Genomic DNA, 15,241 nt, shown 5'->3' on the forward strand with positions numbered 1-15,241 from the left:
TACTATAGAATATATTATTTTATATTTATTACTAGGAGTGCCCCGCCACGCGTTGCTGTGGCTCACAATCAGTCCGATACACACGTCTTTAAGTCAATTGCGATTATAAATTGAGATATAAACTATCCTATCTTTCAAGTTTGATGAAACTGCATACAGTGTGTAAAATTTTATTAAAATTGGTTTAGTAGTTTAGGAATCCATTGCGGACAAACAACGTGAGACGTAGTATGAACTCTGTTAGTTCGATAAGATTCTAACAGATGGCGGTATAAAGTAATTCGTTGCTGATTGTGAGCCACAGCAATGCGTGGCGGGGCACCCCTAGTATATAATATTTATTATATATATACATTTAATTTATTTTGTTATTTTTATTAATATTTATATAATATTTAATTAACTAATATTTAAAATAATATTTAATAATGTAATAAAAATAATATAAATTTATAATATTATTATTTACAATTTATAATTTAACAATATAAAATATATATATAAATAATATAAAAATAATAAAATATATAAATATATAATAAATATTATTTATTAATATTTTTTTCATAATAATTAATTTATTATTATTATTATTATTTTATTTTATTTATTTTATTATTTCTACTAATATTTATGTATTTAGTTTTTTTTTTTTTAAAGTGGTTTAACATTTGATACAAAAATTGAATTTTTATTATTTTAAATAAATTTTGCACATTTGTTACTAAGTAAATTTTTCAATATCATTAATATAGTTTAAATTATTTTATTTTAAATTAAAAAAATATATATTTGTGACATTTACCTGTTTTTCATTTTTTCTTTAAATCCAACGTTCCGTTCTTTCGTTACATTTTCTTCCGCTGGTTGTGAATTCGTCAACTGCGGTAAAATGCTTTTCAATACCTATCGAATAAACAATAAATAAACAAAATAGTATTATTCTAAAAAAAAAAAACCAAAAAGAATATTTTCTTAAAAAAATAGAAGTCTTACCTGTAACGATTGTAATTGTTTTTCTTTGGTAGGTTCATCTTGTCGTTTCAACATATTATCTCTCCATTGTGAAAATTTGTCATTGTTAGTACGTAATGTTGTATTATCCATTTGTTTGGAATCATTAACTTCCGATATTGCATTATCCAATTTTTCTATTTTAGTATCCATCATTTTATTATCTTCAATTTCACTTTTCAATTTATTTTGACTTATCGTAGAAACATGACTCTTGGATCGTTGAACAATACCGATTTTAGATTCTACATCGTTATTACAAATCTTTGGTTCTATTTTTCTATTCCGACTAGTCTCATCGCCTACTGAATTATTATTATCCTTCTCATCTTTAAATATATCTATACTTTTTTGACGTGTATACGTGGTTATAGTAAAATTCGACAAAGTATTATCAATCGGTGCAACATTTGAGGTTAGTTTTAAATTATTATTATTATTATTAACAATTTTCTTCGAATCAATTTCTTTATGACATCTTGACAATGTTCCCTTTTCAATTTTATTCTCAAGTTCTAAAATAATTTCATTTTTATTACACCTTTTGTCCAATTTGTTCTTAAATGTTGTTTCCATTTGTTTATTTTGATTTTGTTTTTTCTCAATGGTCAGAGTTTTATTTTCAACTTCACTGATTCGATTCGAATTAATTGATTCATTTTCATTTTCAACGAGGGTTTCTTTAAATGCGTCAACCGATCTCAAGGTCACCGTATCATATCCGTCAAAAATTTGGGAATCGTTATCCCGAAATGCACTGGGTGGTGCAGGTAATTGATATTCCCAATCAACTATTGAAGAATCCTCTTCAAGTGCTGATACATAATCCGATGTATCCTGTTGATTTTTGATTTCTTCGTTATCCTTGTGTAATTCTTTTCGACAATTTTTATCCTTTTTTTTATTAATCATCGAATAAACGTTATCGGTTTCTTCCTCGTTAGTTGATGTCAACGATGACGATGATAAAGTTTCCGATACTTTATGCAACAATACATCGGTGTCGCATAATTTTTTATCAACATCTAAATAAAATAATATATAATCTCGTTAAAATATAATAAAAATAGAATTTAATAAATTAATGAACAAAAAAAAATATATATATATATATAATTAAATTGAAATTGAAATTTGTTAGACATTCAATTCTAAAAACAAAATTGGCGAGTAACCAATTAGCATGCAAAGCACATGGTAAACGTGTTGAAAGTATTGATTGTTAGTAATACGTGTGTATTTAGGTATTTTTATATATATGTATACTGGGTGGTTATTAATAATTTTGTTCATTTCACATTATTCTAAAACGCGTTCATTTATTATCAAATTTTATTCGTTGGTATTTTTCTATTTGTGATAAGTGTGACATTGAAAAACAAAGTTGCATCGAATAGAAGTCTCATTTGATCAATTTATTTTTAAAATATTAAAATACCCTCTTCATTTTGCAGAAAAAAAGTATGATCAAATTTAAAAAACTACCCTGCGTTGTTATTTTTTAATTTGTGACAAGCTTGACGATGAAAAACAAAGTTGCATCAAGAAGAAGATTCATTTGATCAATTTATTTTAGAAATATTAAAATACTTCCTTCATTTTTCAAAGAAAAAGTAAAATCAAATTTAAAGAACAACCCTGCGTTATTTGTCGATTTGTGACAAGCTTAACGATGAAAAACAAAGTTGCATCGAAAATTCATTTGATAAATTTATTTTGAAAATATTTTTTCATCTTGCAAAAACCAGACCAAAAAAAAACGAAATTTAGAAAACTATCCTGCGTTGTTATTTTTTAATTTGTGACAAGCTTGACGATGAAAAACAAAGTTGCATCAAGAAGAAGATTCATTTAATTAATTTATTTCAAAAATATTAAAATACTTTCTTCATTTTTCAAAGAAAAAGTAAAATCAAATTTAAAGAACAACCCTGCGTTATTTGTCGATTTGTGACAAGCTTGACAATGAAAAACAAAGTTGCATCGAATAGAAGACTCATTTGATCAATTTATTTTTAAAATATTAAAATACTTCCTTTATTTTGAAAAAAAAGTAAATTTAAAGAATCACCCCGAGTTGTTACTTTTCGATTTGTGAGAACCGTGACGATGAAAAACAAAGTTGCATCAATAAGAAGATTCATTTAATTAATTTACTTCAAAAATATTAAAATACTTTCTTCATTTTGCAAAAAAAAAGTAAAATCAAATTTAAAGAACAACCCTGCGTTATTTTTCGATTTGTGACAAGCTTGACGATGAAAAACAAAGTTGCACCGAAAATTCATTTGATCAATTTATTTTAAAAATGTTAAAATACTTTCTTCATTTTGCAAAAAAAGAAACAATGAAATTTAAAAACCACCTTGCATTGTTATTTTTCAATTTGTAGCCTGACGATGAAAAACAAAGTGGCATCGTAGATTCATTTGATCAATTTATTTTTCAAATGTTAAAATACTTTTTTAATTTATCACGAAATTTAAAAAACCACCTTGTATACACACATATACGAGTATATATAAATAATTTATATATATATGTATATATACGTGGATGAGTTAAAAACATGTTTGAAGCCTAAGGATTTTTTTTTCAATCGAATTAACTTTCATTTAAAGTAAAATACAAAAAACAAGCACAAAATTTAGTTGTTTTGTCAAGGCTCAAAAAATTTTTCAACCCAACCACGTTTTGTGTAGCAACGTGCACCTGATATCCCCTCTACTGCGTTAGCCCTTTCCATCTGCCCTTTATTATTCTCCTCTACGTCGAATTCATTATCAGATTTGTACATCAGATTTAAATTCAATGCGAACATAAAATCGTTCGATTGCGAAGTGAAATGTCTTCTTTTTTTTTCAACGTGTCAATTTGAAAATCGTTCACTTCTGAAGGACTGCGATAAACCTTGGGTCTTTTCGAACTTTTAGAAATGTCTTCAAAAATTTCTTCATTATCATCATCTTTGGTTATTGAAAAATCATCAAAATCATTGTCATCCTTTTCCGATGTTTTTTCATCATTTTTTTCAACCAGTCTACTGCAACTTGACGATTTTTCTCTCGAACTTATCAAATGATTGCATTTAGGTATCATTGATATAACCTTACATGATTTATTATCAACATTGTACAAATCGTTCATACTTTTAGCATGTTTCGTAAAAAGATTCGTTCGTTTATCATCATTTTCCAATGAAGTTGAATTAATTTCATCGTCACGAGACAGAGAAATTTCCATTGAGTGTTTTGCTTCGAATTCGATTCCACCGGACGAGGAATTGGAAGAAATGGATGATGAACAATAAACGTTTTCCGAAATATTTGTCGTATTCGAAATGATTGACGATGAATCTACAAAATCCTTGCTCAGCGATCTAGGTAGCACTACAGGTGGCACAAATCTACGTTTTGGTATTGGCGGTACATCTACAGGTGTTGATTTTTTCCCTTCTAGTTTTACAACGTTGCGTGGTTTGGGCAAGGGTGCTAACTCTTCGGTTGATACCATTTCTATGGGGATAACCGAACACCATCACCATAAAATATATAAAAAAATAAAGAAAACAGGAAGACATAGAAATAAACATACACATAAGAAAAATGATTAAAATTTTTGTTTGGGGGTGAGGGGGGTTGTTAGTAAGCTTTTTTTTTAAAAAAAAAATGGTTCATGCTGAGATCTTGGAAAATAAAATTAAATTTGCAAGATTCAGATAATCTAATTTATCTAACTTATCTACATAAAATTGCAAGTGAAAGAAAATATTTCTATCAAAAAACAAAAATGTGCAATTAAAAAAGTAAATCTATGATTGTAAATGCTACTGTAAAAAATATTTTTTAAATGTTGGAAGAACTAGTTTTTTTTTTTTTTTTAGGTTATACATAACCTAATTTTACCTTAGATTATAATTGATATTTTTTTAGGTTATTTTACTTTAGGTTATAAATATTTACTTTAGGTTATACATAACCTAAAAAATTTTTTGATAAAACGTTTATATTTGGTAAAATAAAATTTAAAAAAATGAAAACTAAACGAAAACATAAGTGAGTAACTTAAAAATTTCAATTTTGATTCACAAATTAAACCAAAAAAAAAAGATAAAAATAATTATAATATTATAATATTTTTTGAATTATCATACTCAAACGAATTCTCCAACCCTACTTTCAAGTATAGAATTTAATTGTATCAAAAATTGATTCCAACTTTCGTTTGATTCCTGACGACTGACCAATCCCGGTGGTGGTGGTTCCAAAATGCTCAATTTTTTATCCAATTCTAATTTATTTTCCGAATGTGGTATGATTGGTAACGATGGTAATTTATCAATGTCATCTGGTATGGATTCTATTGGTGCTATTTGAATATCCAATGGTTTAGTTGAAATTGCAAAAATTTGAAGATTACTCAATGGTGGAGGTGACAAATTATTTCTACCATTGATACTTAAATTCAAATCAAAATCGTCGTGACTCGAAACTATTGGATCATCGTAACACTTAGTTGTCCTAACATCACCCAATTTTGGTATTTGATTGACATAACTTGAACATGATGACAATTTGTTAGAATTTTCTTCATGCAAATTGAAACTTTGTGAACTCAATGAATTTTTTTCATAGGAATTTCTGGTTTCTTTCAATTGATTACAATTTTGAAAACTAATACTATGCTTCAACATTTTATTTGGACAAATATAATTGTCAATGTGTAATTTAGTAGAATTGCATCTATTCTCAAGTATACCACATTCGTTCATAGTTTCCAAATTATTTTCAATGTCATCCAAATTGACAATAGCTTTCATTTTAATCAATTTATTATTGTTAGAAGATTTTTTCACTTGATATACATCAGAAATGATCTTTTGAGAATCTTTTGAAAAAACTTTGTTGTATTCTATAAAACTTAGTGACTTTTGCAACTTTGAATTGGAACAATTGACAATTGTATTATCAAATGAATTAGAGAATTCGTTTTTAGTGTGATGATTGGATTGGTTTGAATTAGAATCAAATGTTTCAGTTAATTCGCAAACATTTTCTAAACTATTTCTACTAACAAAACTATAAGATGGTAAATAACTATCAATACTATTTGGTGTATACACTAGCTTACCTCTTTTAACATCTACTCTAGCATTTTCTACTTTGACAGGATCCTCGATAACATTAATGGAATTTTGATCATTTTTCATGATTTCCGAATGATCAGATTTGTCAATGATGATAGTGCTAACACCAATATCGGATGATGCTTTTGAAGGTACACCAATATCTGATGGTGGTTTTGATGGATCCATATCGGAAGTCAAAGATTCTTCAGAATCGTCAATGCGTTCTAATGCTTGAGTTGAAATGGCTGATGAGAGTGGCCTTGAAACTGGTGGTGGTGGTGCTGCACGTTTTTTCTTTAAACCTGCGAATAGAACAGAAATTATTTTGATTTTTATACATTGTATTTAATGTTATGTAGAGTATTGTATGTTTTGTGACTAAGTGAAAGTATTTTATATATTTTTGTGTGATAAGAGATGCAAGAATGTTAAGAAAGAAATATTTCATTGCAGAACAGCATTTTAGATGATAAAATAATCCTATGTTGCATAGAAATTTTTATTGAATTTTAAATGAAAAAAAAAATAATTTGTATTATTACCAATTTTGATATTATTTTTGCATTGCAATATTTTGTATTATTATAATATTAATATTAATAAAAATATAATATAATAATTAAATTTAAATTAATATAATAACATTACCAAATTATATATTTCGTAATAATTAATATATTAATATTTATTCTATATCTAATAATTATTTAATTTTATATAATTATTTATTATATATAATATTATATTTATATAATTGTTAATGAAAATATATATTAGATATTTATTTATATGATAAATAAAATTTTATTATATTTATAATAAAATATATAAATATATAAAAATAAATATTATATTATAAAAAAAAATAATATATAATAATATTAATATAATTTTATTATAGACGTTATTATATTAATAAAGGTATTAAATAATTTAAAAATATAAAAAAGAAAGAGTGATAAAATAACCAAAACTAATAACCAATTGTTTTGCATAAATAAGACGAAATATTAAATATATAAAAATATAAAATATACAAAAATATTGAACTTAGAATCATGTATTTATTGTAATATTTCGTTATTGGTATAAAAAAATGACACCTTGAATCAAAAAAGGTGTGGAACACTTAATCCTACCTTAACTCTCAAGATAAACAGAAAGAAATTGTTCATCTTCAATTTCAACTAAAGTTAACGAACAAAAAGGTACACTTACTTGAATTCGAGTCTGTTCGCGTAACGTAAGCAAGGTAAAGAGAGATCGTGATGAAACCGGTTACCACTTACATTTTATATATATATATATATATATATATACATAAAGTATATGTATATACGTTGAATAAAAAAAAAAAAGAAGATAAAAAGGAGAGTAAAAAGGTATAAAGAAAAAAAAAAAGTGATGTTACCTGTTGAGCTGAGGGAGGAGCTACTGAGGGCACGATCGAGAGATGTACCGGATGCTGTTACTGCAAGATTACCAAGACTTTTACTCGACTGGGATGTATGAACGAGTTTTCTAGGAGTTTCATTGGTACCAGGTGCTTTGCTTCTTCTCGGCAAAGTTTCTGGTAATCTTCCACCAGCAATATCTGGATTGTCACTTAATACAGAAGCTTCGTGGTATCCTGAACTGTCACTGCTATTTCTACTATGACCTATTAACATTTTTTCTTTAGATGATTCCGCAACATTAGTCGTTCTAGTTGTAGTAGTAGACGTTGCCATAGCTGTTGTATTTGTATTAGTCGTGATTTTACTGTTAACAGTTGTACTAGCTTGTTGTTGTTGTTGTTGTTGTTGTTGTTGTTGGGGTTCATGATTAGAAGAAGCTGGTGGTTTAGGTGCTAATCTTCTTTTTCTTTGAGGTCTGGTTGGTGGTTGTTGAAGTGGACTTGCACTTCTACCAGTTTCATCGCTTCTAGCAGGTGACACACTTCGACCTTCTAAACTATCAGTGCTAACTGAACTTTCTTTAGATTTTTTAAACATAAATCCAAATACGCTTTGTTTAGCTTGTTGTCTACGTCTTTCCTCTTGTCTTTGCAATGCCATGATGTCTTGCGAACTCAACGCAGAACCCAATGTTCTACCTTGTTTTGCATAAAGTGTTACTTCCTGTAAATGATAGTCTTGAAGGGATAGATTTAAATCCAATATTTCTTCCAAGTTAACTGAAAAAAAAAACAAAACAAAACAAACCAAAAATAAAAACCTTCTGCGAATTGGTAAACTGTTTACGGGGACGCATGAGTTCATCTTAAATTATTTATATTTTTTATTTGCTTGTTTTATTCCGTCATGGTCTCAAAATATTTTAAACATCTTGAAATTTGATAATGTGATTTGTTTTTTCTCAAAAAATTACGATTTAAATAGCCAATGGTCGTGACTTTATACGCATGACGTGTATACTCGTCAATAGAAAAATCGTTCCACATTTAGACGAGTATACTCGTCGATAGAAAAATCGTTCAACATTTAGACGAGTATATTCGTCAATAGAAAAAAATCGTGCTGCTTCTGCGTGACGAGTATACTCGTCGATCACAGTTAACTGATTAAAAACGAGTAAGATGACTATAAAAAGATGATCAAGAAATAAAACACGAGTTGTAGAACCAGCCAAGAGATTTTTTTTTTTTTTGTTTTCCAACCCCGATAATGATCTTCTTTAACAACTACCCCCCTCCCCACCCTCCCTCTCATATAACCGGCTAACTATAACTTCTAGGTACTTAAAATCGTTTCTGTTCGAGCAAAACCTTTCGCAAGAAGAGGGGGAGGGCTTAATAATACTCTCGACGACGTTTATCGTTAAATGTTTTGCAAAATTGTAAGACTAGTTCGGTGAATCGAATTTAACAGATTTTTTGATTGATAATCGAAGATTTATTTAATTAAATTGCATTTAATGTTCATTTACCATTTGTTTGTTGTCTTCATTTAAAGTTCATTTAATCACAACAAATAAAAGAAATTTTTCATTTGAAGTTCATTTAATGAAATATTATTTGGATTATTTATTTATGTCTAATTTTCTATTCTCTTGGTTTTTTTTTTTTTTGGTTTTTGTTTTTATGGATAAAGATAGGAAAGATTCCTGAGTAGGGGGAAGAAATAATTTTTTATTTTTTTTTATTTTTTTTTTCTAGAAAATTGGATTTGTGTTACGAGTATAATCTCCATCGTTCGGCTTCGGAAACCATATAATATGAATCTTATGATCGTACTGGTAATCGATGAGACGAGAAATTAAAAGACGTTGAACTTTCTTGTTATGAACTATATCAAATATTTTTATTGGGTTTTATAGAAAAATATTAGAAGTATATGTGTGGTTTTTTTTTTCATTAAAATATTATTTTTATAAATGTATTTGATCTAACGTATCTAAAAAAAATCTTTCTCATTACGAACTACATCAAATATTATTATTGTGTTCTATGGAAAAATATTGGAAAAATATTAGAAGTATATATATATATATATATATATATATATATATATATATATACTTTCTGTTTAATAATGTTTTTTTTTTTTAAACAAATCCGTTAATAAATATTGATTTTGTTCTTTTAATTATGAAGAACAGGATGATGTGTGCAAAATAATTGTTTTAAATATTACTTTGTTATATATTGTCTATATATATATATATATATATATATATATATATATATATATATATATATATATATTTGTTGTTGTTGTTTTATTAAAATATTATTTTTATAATATTATATAGTATTTTTTTTATAATAGTATTTTTATAAATGTATGTTTATAATAGTATTTGATTCGACGTATCTAAAAAAAACTTCCTTGTTATCAGTTAATACAATATTTTTATTGTGTACTATGGGAAATATTAAAAGTATATCTTTTTTTAATGTAAAATAATATTTTTATAATTGTATTTTTATAGTATTTGATCCAACATATTTAAAAAAAATTTTTCTTGTTATGAGCTAATCAAATATTTTTATTGTATTCTATGAAAAAATATTGAAAGTATGTATATAGATTTTTTTTTATTAAAATATTATTTATATAGTTTTTATAAAAAATTGTAGTTTTATATAGTAGTATATTTATAATAGTATTTTTATAAATGTATTTTTCTAATATAGTGTATTTTTATGTATGTATTTTTATAATAGTATTTTTTATAATAGTATTTTTCTAATACAGTAGTAGTTTTCTAAATGTAATTTTTTAAATGTTTATTTTTAGAATAGTATTTTTACAAGAGTATTTTTTATAATAGTATTTTTATATAATAATAGTATTTCTCTAAATGTAATTTTATAAGTGTTTATTTTTAAAATAGTATTTTTATAAGAGTATTTTTATAATAGAAATTTTATAAACGTATTTTTTTATAATAGTATTTTTCTAATATAGTAGTATTTTTCTAAATGTAATTTTATAAATGTTTATTTTTAAAATAGTATTTTTATAATAGAGTTCTTATAAACGTATTTTTTTATAATAGTATTTTTCTAATACAGTAGTATTTTTCTAAATGTAATTTTATAAATGTTTATTTTTAAAATAGTATTTTTTTAAGAGTATTTTTATAATAGAGTTTTTATAAACGTATTTTTTTATAATAGTATTTTTCTAGTACAGTAGTATTTTTCTAAATGTAATTTTATAAATGTTTATTTTTAAAATAGTATTTTTTAAGAGTATTTTTATAATAGAGTTTTTATAAACGTATTTTTTTATAATAGTATTTTTATATAATAATAGTATTTCTCTAAATGTAATTTTATAAATGTTTATTTTTAGAATAGAATTTTTACAAGAGTATTTTTATAATAGAAATTTTATAAACGTATTTTTTTATAATAGTATTTTTATATAATAATAGTATTTTTCTAAATGTAATTTTATAAATGTTTATTTTTAGAATAGAATTTTTATAAGAGTATTTTTATAATAGAAATTTTATAAACGTATTTTTTTATAATAGTATTTTTATATAATAATAGTATTTCTCTAAATGTAATTTTATAAATATGTTTATTTTTATATTAGCAAGTTCATAATATTATTTTTATAAATGTTTAATTTATGAATGTATTTCTATAATATTATTTATACAAATATTTAATTTGTGAATATATTTTTATAATTATATTTTTATAATAGTTTCGATCGAACATAATTAAAAAAAAAAAAAAAAAAAAGAAGAAAAAGAAAGAAAAACAAATTAAAATTCCTCAACGTACTCACAAAATTCAAAGAAACGTGAGTTCTCTCAGGTAATCGACGATTTTATCGATGACGAATCCGAATGAAAAATAATATAACAATCATTCGATTAAAAATACCAAAAAAAAAACAAAACTTCCTTCTTTTTTTTTAAATTATTATTGTCAATTAAATTATTACTTTTATTTTTATAATAATTAACACATCTATTAACATTTCTTTTCACACATAGACACACACACACACACTTGAATATTAACGAATGCACTAATCAATACGTTTAACCAATCGTCTTACGTTGAGAATAAAGATTGTCTACTTATATTAGTCGTTTTAATTAGTCCACACTCAACGATATATTGTCACTGATAATAAGTTTTAATAAACATAAACTCTCTCGTTAGAAACGTTATCGATATCAAAACCTTGGTTTTCTTATCTCACTCGCTGATTGTAAATGTCTCTTTCTCTAACAGATAAAGAATGTTTTCTGTCTTTTCGTATATACCAGTAACAACAACCTAAGTGTAAAGAATTCAATCGTTTAGCACCTATTACTACTACTATTACTACTACTATTACTACTACAACAAACTAATAAAAGAAAAATAAGAGGAAAGAAAAAAAAATACGTAGGTGGTATCTCATTTTTTTTTTTATAATGCGTCATATGTGTAATTTAACGTTGAAAATGTGTATCTATGTATATATATGTATGTATTTGTGTATTTACATATACGTGCACATGTACGTGTACGAGTACGTGTGTATGTGTTTGTAGGTTCGTTAATTTAACTTTAAAAATGTGTTTATGCATGTATGTATGAATTTGTATATTTACGTGTTAATGTACGTGCATGTATGTGTACCTGTACGTGTGTATGTTTATATACTTGTTAATTTAACATGAAAAATATGTATGCGTAGTATTTGTGTATTTACGTTTAAGTTTAAGTGGGTGTTAGTGTGTGTATGTGTGTGTGTTTATATATTTATATAGGTGTATTAACGCTTACCTGGATGACGTAGCTCGTACTTGTGTTTGTCTAAATTCTTCTCACGGCACACTTCGTTAAGAATTTCTCCTAGATTCATTTTCGGGCTGACTCTCGAAACGTACAATTGATTTCTTGGTAAGTGTACCTAAGTTAGAAAATTTTTCTATGAGATGTTTCTCATTCATTTTTTTTTGTTTTTTTTTTTAGTTTTTTTTTTGTTTTTTTTTCTATGTTTTCTCAAAATTGTTCTGTTTTCTTTTCTTTTTTTTTATTACATTAATTAGGTAAATAAAATGTTTCTCAATCATTTTTTTTTTTTTTTAATTTCTTTTTCATTCTAATTTGGTTTTATTTTTATATGTCTTCTCAAAATTTTGCTTTCTTCTTTTGTTTTTTATTTAATTAATTATTGTTATTTATTAATAAATATTAATTAATAATATATTAATAAAAATATTAATAAACGATATTTTTTTTAATATAATTAATATAATAATTAGCATATAATAAATATTAGTATAATAAATTATAATTATATTACTATATAATAAATAATTAATATAAAATAATGTTAATATATAATAATATGCTATTTATTATATAATAATATGTTATATTATAATAAATAAAAATAAATATTATATTATTATATAAACAATATATATTATAAATATATAATAATATAATAATATATTTATAAAATAATATTATAACAACACAATTTATAATTATTATAAAATATTACAATTTATATTATTATAATAAATTTAATAATATAAATATGTAATTTTATTATAAAAAATTATATTAAATGATAAATTATTAAATATATATATAATAAAATTATAAAATAAAAAAATAATAGTTAAAAATTATAATAAATAATAAATATATAATAATAATATAATTATAATATTTTTAATAAATATAAATAAATTATATATTAATTTAATATTCATGTATATAAATTTACATTTTATTAAAAAAGAAAAATAATAAAAATTGTTTTTGTATCCAGATCCCAAAAATTTTTGTAATCAACTCAAGTATTATTTATTAATATTTTACATTCTTTTATTAATTTTTTTTTATATTGCAATTAACTATCTTTACATTGTGCACAAAAATGTCAGTAAAATAACATAAATTAAAAAATATTGTGCGCATTATAAAATTTATTATTGCAATGAACAACAAAAAACATTGACTAAACATAACCTAAGTAATTGTCGTACTAAAAAGAATAAACCTCCCCCTTCACCCACCTCCAAAAAAAAGTAAAAGTGTGACGAATATGTCATTTAAAAAAATCTCTTGTGTTTTTTTTTTGTTACCTGCAATCTGAACGTCGTTTCGAAAGGTTGATTCGCATGTTTCACCTTTTTCGGTACGAAAGTACATTGCTTCGGAAGTAATTTAACCTGAAAACGAATAAAATAAGAAACAAAATTGTCTAACACGAAATTTAAAATTTATTTCGAATTATACGTTTCGTTTTACGTTATCAATTAAAAAAAAAAAAAAAAAAAAAAAGAAAAATTCATGATAATAAATAGATAATAATAATTATTGTTTATAAATTTACCTGAAGTGCATCTAGCGCACCTATCGGTGTGTTTGGTTGATGAGGTAAAATTAATCCACGTTCACCTATAGCTTGCAAAGTGTAATTCGAAGCTGCCAATTTGTGGGCTGTTGCTATTTGCACGAGAAGATCCATCATTGGTGTACTAGAAAAAAAATAAAAAGATTATTTTGCAAAAGCACATTTTTTATTCTTTTTTTTTTATATTTTTTATTTTGTTAATGATGTCTAAACATATCTGATACGTTCATCGATTTATCGACCAACTTTTCATTTCTCCTATCTTCGATTCCAATAGGCGTTTTAATAATACACGTTTCATTTTCAATCGATTCAAATTATTCATTCGATGTTGCGCAGTTCAAATGAATAATTTAAATTTAATACGTTCAGAAGTCGTACAACGTGTTGTTGTTGTTAATAAGTGTTACTAATCGAATACATTTTTCATTTACATATATATTATTTAAATGTCATTATTGGTTCGAGAAAAAGAAAAATAAATCATTTGCTTTGAAGAAAAAAGACAAACATAACCTAGATATTTTATTTTTTAACATTTCAATATTTTTCAATGATTAATATATTTTATATTATTCAAATGTCATATTTTTATTTGTGAACAAATAAATCATTGCTAAGAAGGAAAAACATAAGAAAACATAACCTAGATATTATTTTTTAATAATTAATATTTCAATATTGTTTCAATGATTATTATATTTTATAATCATTTTTGTTTATAACATTAATATGTTTTCTCTGGTATTAAATAATATCCAAACTAGTTATATAATTATTATTATTATTATTTTACAGATTAAAACTGATTACATGTCTACTACTCAAGTCATATTTTTATTTGTTCGTGAAAAGAAGCATAACCTAGATATTATATTCAATATTTAAATATTTTTTGACCATTAATATATTTAATATTATTCAAAGGTCATATTTTTATTTGTTCATGAAAAAATAAAATCATTTGCTTCAAAAAACAAAAAAAACATAACCTAGATATTATTTTTTAATATTGAAATATTTTAATATATTTCAATGATTATTATATTTAATATTATTCCAATGCCATATTTTTATTTGTTCGTGAAAAAAAAACATAACCTAGATATTATATTTATTATTTAAATATTTTTCAAAAATTATTTTATTTTATATAATATGTTAATAACTATTTAATACGTTTTCTCTCTTATATTAAATAATATTCAAACAAGTTATGATTATTATTATTATTTTAGCGATCAAAACCGATTACAAGTCTACTACT

At 24.0% G+C, this 15,241-nt stretch overlaps 1 protein-coding gene across 1 annotated transcript in view; it reads right to left on the reverse strand.

Annotated features, from left to right (window-relative positions):
* The window catches only part of LOC107064400 (uncharacterized), a 93,212-nt gene that overhangs the window by 5,090 nt on the left and 72,881 nt on the right, over positions 1 to 15,241 (reverse strand). The window contains 9 exon segments of the mRNA XM_089172494.1: positions 806 to 906; positions 997 to 2,039; positions 3,727 to 3,879; positions 3,882 to 4,529; positions 6,145 to 6,444; positions 7,554 to 8,318; positions 12,387 to 12,513; positions 13,703 to 13,789; positions 13,954 to 14,098. Coding sequence (XP_089028620.1) covers positions 806 to 906; positions 997 to 2,039; positions 3,727 to 3,879; positions 3,882 to 4,529; positions 6,145 to 6,444; positions 7,554 to 8,318; positions 12,387 to 12,513; positions 13,703 to 13,789; positions 13,954 to 14,098 — 3,369 coding nt within the window.

The sequence above is a fragment of the Polistes dominula genome, unplaced genomic scaffold, assembly GCF_049000335.1.
Source record: "Polistes dominula isolate Pdom_NZ unplaced genomic scaffold, Pdom_raw_medaka contig_74, whole genome shotgun sequence".
In the NCBI taxonomy this organism is placed as follows: Eukaryota; Metazoa; Arthropoda; class Insecta; order Hymenoptera; family Vespidae; genus Polistes; species Polistes dominula.